Genomic DNA, 6,724 nt, shown 5'->3' with positions numbered 1-6,724 from the left:
ATGCTTTTTCCTGCATCAGGGAGGGCGTCCGCGCATGGGCCTGATGGTTCAGGTCCTAGGTAGGATATCTATCTATCTACCTCTCCAGACTTCAGGTAGGCAAGGTAGGACACCAAGCTTTCTGAAAGTGTGTCACCATAATGTTGCTATCTCCATTTCATAATGATGTGTTTTTTGTTTTGCATGAAGGCGTGGGACCAAAATATCCTGAAATTAACAGAACTTGGGTTCATGTGCACGCCCCTGGTCTCTTGATTGGCATACATACTTCCTCCCGTCATTTTTGTCTGCGTATAAGTTTTGTCTAGAGTCAAAGCATCTCTACTTTGATCAAACTTATAGAAAAAATTATCAACATTTACAATGCCAAATCAATATTGTTAGATTCATCATGAAATGTACTTTCATGAAAAATATATTCAGTTTAGCAAATGTTAATACTTTTTAATATATATTTGGTCAAACTTTGCAAAGTTTGACTTGATCCAAATCTAATACTCGGAGTAAAAAGGACAGGAGGAAGTATTAATTAAGCAGTGATGACACTAATCCTGTAAAACAAAATGCTAGAAGTCAGTGCAGTCTCCTTCCCCTCATTTTCACGAGGGTGATGCGGCCGACTCACACTGGAAAGGTAGTAAATCTTTAGGTAGGTAAGGTTGGTGTGTCAAGAAAATGTAACAAGCAAACAAACAAAACAACCCAACTTCTCACTCAAAACGTCTAGCTAGGTAGTAGAAAAATTACAAGCACGCCTCTATAGGAGGCCTCGGATAAACAATCCAACAAGCACAAGAACTCGGAGGCCACATCCACATAGGCTGAAGTTGAAAACAAATTCTGGAAATCAGATCTGCCAGACTGCCACAATTGATCTTCAAATCTCCATGTTCTTGGATGCAGCTACACCACAGGTTCTTCATCCCCGAGCTTACCCGTGGGTTATGATTGTACCGTGCTGGCCCGTCACGATAACTTTGGGGACACGCATACCGAATCCGCGCCTCAATTTCTCGACGCTGCAATTATATATATATATATATATATATATATATATATATATATATATATATATATATATATATATATAAAGGAAATGTTAGAAGAGTGATATACACTACAACTGGCAGAGGCTATTCGCCGAAAGATACAGGCGTGGTCCACGGCAGAGAAACCGCACCAACTGAACAAACACCCTAACTGTTCCCGAACATGGGAGTTGTTTCCGCATTGACCACGACACATGCTAGTTTGAGAATTCCTTGAAAACCATGTCTTCCCAAGAGCAATCTAAATTTCAATATACTGCCTAGTCGGGATCACCCAATGGTGATATGAGCAATCATAACTTCATAACTAACACTATTTCAGTCACATGGGTAGTCAATCAATGCAGCTCGTGAGAACAGGCTGTCTGAAAGTTATGTTTGTGCATGGCTTTGGGTCTGCCTCAAGGCACTTGTAAAGATCAGGCTCTGCTGACCACACCTGGCACTTCATGGATCTGAGACCAACGATGTCGCGTTTCTAAACGCTGCTACTGGTTTAGCACCGAGCACTATATTAAGAAGCAAAAACATATCATCACTAAGTATTATGACCTGCAATTCTAGCGTGACTTCAGCAGCTCAAGAAGCTCTACATATTTATCCGTCTTATGGCAAACAATACTAAGCACGGTGCACTATGCACTAACGTATTTGCTTTAAGCTTAGGAACTCATAATATATGATTGCTTAGCAATAGATTTCATTTGACCTTATATTTTCTTCACCAAAAACAAATTATCCTCAGTTATAGTTATAGCAGTACAGGAAGAGGTGTCACAGCAAGATTATAGGAGTATTGCACTAACTGCACTTGTAGGAAAACTTATTCAAACAGGGAACTTCTTTAACAAAAAAAAAATTAGAGACGAACTTGAGCCACTAAGCAAAATAATCTCAGGTACTTTGCATTAATAGAATTTAAGATGATTAACAAGATACTTACGTTGGTGCAAGCTTGCCAAGGCCATAAAGCTCTTCGCCAGATGCTTCATCCGTAACTTTCCCAGAATTTTCAACTATGTAAGATCTTTCAGGGGAATCAGAGAGTCCTCGAGATACAAGTAAATCCAAATCCTTCTGGTGGAGTTCTCTTCCGTTAATATATATGCCAGTGTTTCCACCACCACAATTCTTGGGCATAGGGTAATTAAACTCTGGAATATAAGGCTGCAAGAGAAAAATCTACTTAGAAATGTAATCAGCGCTATGCAGAATACTGAATTGCACAAAATCCACAAGCTCTTACGGGTATCATGCCAAGGCAGGGCTGACCGACAACACCCCAGAACCCAGCACGGTAGTCATACCTAAGTAAGAGAATATTAGACACATTTGAGTAGTTCATATAAGGATGACTTCTAAGTACATAGGGCATATTAATTCAAATTAACTAAAGTACTCTCTCCGTAAACTAATATAAGAACGTTTAGATTACTAAAATAGTGATCTAAATGCTCTTATATTAGTTTACGGAGGAAGTATTTATTTTCTAGGTTAGTGAAGCTTAACTGCCTGAAATGTAAAATCCATGAAGCTAAACCAAAAACAGAATATGCCTTGAGGAATTTACCAGTAATCACCAGGATATATTGGCCCAGCTAGCTTCTCAGCCTTCCTGACCGCACGGTCTGGGATAGGGAAACCATTTACAAAAACCCTTGCTCTTCCATTGCGTGTTCCATTGTTCATTTTGAAGCTCTTTTTTATAAGATTGGTGAAAAATGAATCACCCACCTTTGTCGCCCTAGTGTGGCCAGGATCTTGTGGTACATTTAATATATCTTGTGTGTAATCAGGATCATCAAACTCGTTATCTGTCGAGTGCGTCTCGTCTGCTACACATACATCTTTGATTGAGTTCTGCTTGCAAGTTTCAGTTAACAGTACAACCTTTTCATGTTCAGAACGGGTACTTCTGCTTCCTATTCCAGAACCTTCAGATGGTGAGAATCCACAGTTATCACGACGTGGTAAACTCGGTGTGCGGGAAATCACATTGTCTTCAGCAGGAAGATCCCTGGATTGAGGACTATCCTCAGAATTAGTCCCCAGAGGGGTACGTTTGCTGTCTGTTTCGCTTGAATTTGAGTGTTTATCCTTTTCCTGAGATTGCTGGCTTGCTACAGAAAAAGCATATGGTGGAAGCAACCTATCATCAGCAGTAGCACGCAAGTTGTCTGCCATGTTATCACCAATGCCATTTTGCGGTGCAGGAGATAAATGTGCATTTGGCGCAAGTTCTGATACATCAAGCCTGGTTCCATCAAGCTTGATTACAATTGTGTGTGAGCATGATCCACACCGCAATTTATACTCCTTTCCCAACAAGGAGCGTTTGTTTGGTAGCTGCAGTACTTCATAGCAGTTGTAACATATGGTGAAAGGAGCACCACCGGCAATTGGCTCACAAGTTTGTGCAGGCTTCTTGCTTACGTTGGCCCTCAGGTTATGCTGCTGCAAGGAAGGATTGGCACCTCTTGAATTGTACCTTTGCTGACCAAGCAAGGGACCATCCACAGGATAGGCCCCGTAACTGTTCACAAGATACGGTGCCCTCTGGTCACTGAAACCCAGGGGGGTTCCCTGTACAGGCAAGAACTCCCGGTGGTAGCAATGTGAGCAAGAACAGGCAGCCTGGTGGTAGAATCCTTCGTGGTGGCAAGAGAGGAGAGGGTCAGGATCATGTTGTCCAAAGAAATAGTTATCGAAATTTCTCCATGGGTAAGGGCCAGCAGGATAGCTAGAGGTTCTTGCATGTGGAATAGGCTCCACATATCCATGAAGGTTTTGCTGTGCAGGCAATGGACCATAGACATGTGGAACGCTAGGATTCCGCATATTCATGGATGAAGAGTGATGAGTACCCTTCCGATGCAATTGAGATGGATCATGCCTAAATTGACTTGACCGTTCATGAATATTATTGTATGAACTTGAGGCATCTGCTGCTCTATTGACTGTAGCACTTGTATCCGGCCCATTCACCTCACACGATTGCTGCACCTGGTCTCTCAACTCATCAAGCATCCTCAACAGCTCGGCCCGATCTTTCTCAAGATCCCTGACTCTGCTTGGACCGTCCAAGTCTGTATCATTGGCATGCTCCCGGTTGGAATATGTGTTCCTCGACTTCAAATGGTGGTCAGCAGGGCCTTCTCCTCGACATGCATTGGGTGGAACACTGTCTATTGGTGACCTTGACCTTATGTCAGATACACCTCTTGCTCTTACAGGATGTGCAGTCTCTCCATTTTCCACATTACGAAAGCGCATGTACTTGGCCTCCCTGACATCATCTCTCGTGTTAGCTTTGACACTGGAGGTGCTTGTCTCTCTTGCAATCCGACTATTATCACGGCTGTAAACTGATCTACTGTGCAAAGGTGGCATTCTGTTGGGTACTGATTTATATTCAATGCTAGCTCCAGCCATTGTTGCTTCAGATGTCTCTGGCACAGTCTCCAGTACTTCCAGGTATTTCATATTTCCATTATCAGAGGTATCCAAAGCTTGAGCCGAGTTTTTCCTCTTCGCTGCAAAATTTCAGGAGAGTAATGGTGTCATTTCCAGATTCATACTACCACTCCATGGTAGAGATTAATTGGGCGTATCATTAATAAAGAACACCAAGTCATACTATGACAGCCAATTAATAAAGAACAAAGATCTCAGAAGGATGTGCAAAACACAACTACATCTCCTAGACTGGCACCAATGACATCGCCTTCGCCTCCTATTGGCCCCCAGAGTAACCTAAGCAAAGCACAACCGAAGACTAAAATGCAAGTAGATCCTAAACTAATAGCCAGCAGGCTGCAGACAGAGTATACGTTGGATATAAAATTATAATTATTGTCATCGTCAATTAATTTAATACATATGCGGGTCAAAATCAACGTATCTTCTTCCCCTTAACCCTAATATGATACTGCAAATTACACCCAAGGGAAAAACCAAGGCTTCCTACACCGGCCACAGTCATTTTTCGGCAAGAAGTGGTCATAAGTAGAGATTTCAGCTTTAGTCGTTTTACACGAGATTGTTTTTTTCCATGCTTTGCCTTGCAAAAAACAGCAAGCAAAATGAGACCTGGTCCTCCAAATCAAAACATGAGGGTCGTGGGCTCGTGGCATCCTTTCTAAGAAAGAAGGTGCACAAGTTTCAGGAAATTACATATGAACTCAGACATTTGAAGGCTAAATTCCAAAAAGTAACATAAAGGGGTAGGGTAAATTAGCCTGAAATGAAAATGAACCTTCCCTTTAAAATTCAAAACTAACCCTATATATAGGGGTAAAAATTTCAGCGATGGCAAAAAAATGGAAGACGGATGTGTCCCCACACAAAAAGGCAAAAGCCCTTCCCAAATTTGCCGCGGAAGGTGAGGACTGGTTCAAGAATCAAACTATTCCTCGCAGCAGTCGTCAGTGTCACCACCAAGGCAAAATGACAAAAATGCATGGATTGACTGGTTATTGTTTCCGTGGAGTGCTAATTAATCAATTCCCCACTCCACCCTGTCTGAAGGCAGTGGAAGAAAAGAAAGAGGAATATCCAAGGCCAATCAGGAGCAATCGACGAGCAAACAGAGGGAAACAACAGCCTGGAAATCCGACATTTCCGTCGTGCCTTGGCCCGTGACAAACGAAGACCGCGCCGCGAGGCAGTAAATGGAGTAGCGAGGTGAAGAAGGGGGGAAGGGAAGAGGAGGAGAGGTGCGCACCTTGGAGGGTGGCGCCGCACCCGCCGCAAACGTAGACGGAGTAGGCGGGCAGCTCCGGCAGGAACTTGTCGCACTTGGGGCAGCGCACCACCCTTATCCTTGCCGCTGCCGCCGCCGCAGCCCCCGCCTCGTCCCCTTCCATTCCTGACATCCCTCGTCGTCCGAGAAACGGGTCCTTCCTCCACCCCTTTGCCTCCTCCTCGGTCTCCCGGTCACAGGCGCCGCCGCATTAACGACGAGACCGAGAGTCGCCCGACAGACACCAAGGAGCACCGGACTTGTGCTGGCGCACAGACAGACAAACAGACAAACACCGCGAGAGCAGAGCGAAGAACCCCCTCCGGTAACCCCGGCCGCCGCGCCCCGGGCAGCAGACGGAGCAGGAGAAGCAGCCGGCTGATCCGGGGAACGGAGGAAGGCTTCGGGCGGGGAACGGTAGAGGAGAAAGGGCGGGCGGGCTGGTTGAGGTGGTCGGGAGGAAAAATGGAAGTGCGGAGAGGGAGGGAGGTGGAGGTGGAGGGGGGTCGGGTGGTTGCTCAAATTAAATTGTGATCCGTCACGAGTCGGCTCTTTTCTTTCCCTCTGTCTGACTCCAACGCTTCGGCTCTGGCTGGCTGCGCTGGCTCGGCCCAGCTGGGGCCTGACTTTCGCACTCTCCGACGCGGCGCAGAGCACAGTGGTGTGCTGCTGCTGGTGGTGGCCAGGAATTTATGCCACTATAGAGCAGCGAGATCGACGCCGCGTGTGCCTGTTTTGACTATTTTCTCCGTAAGAAAGAAATGTGCCCGAGAAAGGGTGAGCCGCTCAACCACACGCCACTGGAAAATATGCTTAGAGCAATTTCAATGGGGCGACCCAAACAGACGGCGCATTTGTCCGTTTTTTGTCCGTTTGGGTCGGCCGTCCGTCCGCCATCTGTTCAGTTTTGTATTTTGGTCGGCAATGCGCCCAA

At 45.2% G+C, this 6,724-nt stretch overlaps 1 protein-coding gene across 1 annotated transcript; it reads right to left on the bottom strand.

The window, feature by feature from the left end:
• Positions 1-540: 540 nt before the first annotated feature.
• On the bottom strand, positions 541-6,301 carry LOC119337053. Its single transcript, XM_037609157.1, has 5 exons — positions 5,773-6,301; positions 2,620-4,582; positions 2,296-2,356; positions 1,993-2,216; positions 541-1,019 (listed from the first exon to the last, which is right to left on the bottom strand). The coding sequence occupies exons 1-5, from the start codon at positions 5,921-5,923 to the stop codon at positions 932-934; spliced, it is 2,487 nt and encodes an 828-aa protein (XP_037465054.1). The 5' UTR covers positions 5,924-6,301; the 3' UTR covers positions 541-931.
• Between the last annotated feature and the right edge of the window lie 423 nt (positions 6,302-6,724).

This window comes from Triticum dicoccoides, chromosome 7B (genome assembly GCF_002162155.2).
Source record: "Triticum dicoccoides isolate Atlit2015 ecotype Zavitan chromosome 7B, WEW_v2.0, whole genome shotgun sequence".
NCBI classification, from domain to species: Eukaryota; Viridiplantae; Streptophyta; class Magnoliopsida; order Poales; family Poaceae; genus Triticum; species Triticum dicoccoides.
Note: the sequence above shows the minus strand (reverse complement) of the source record. Positions and strands in the feature narration are given on the sequence as shown.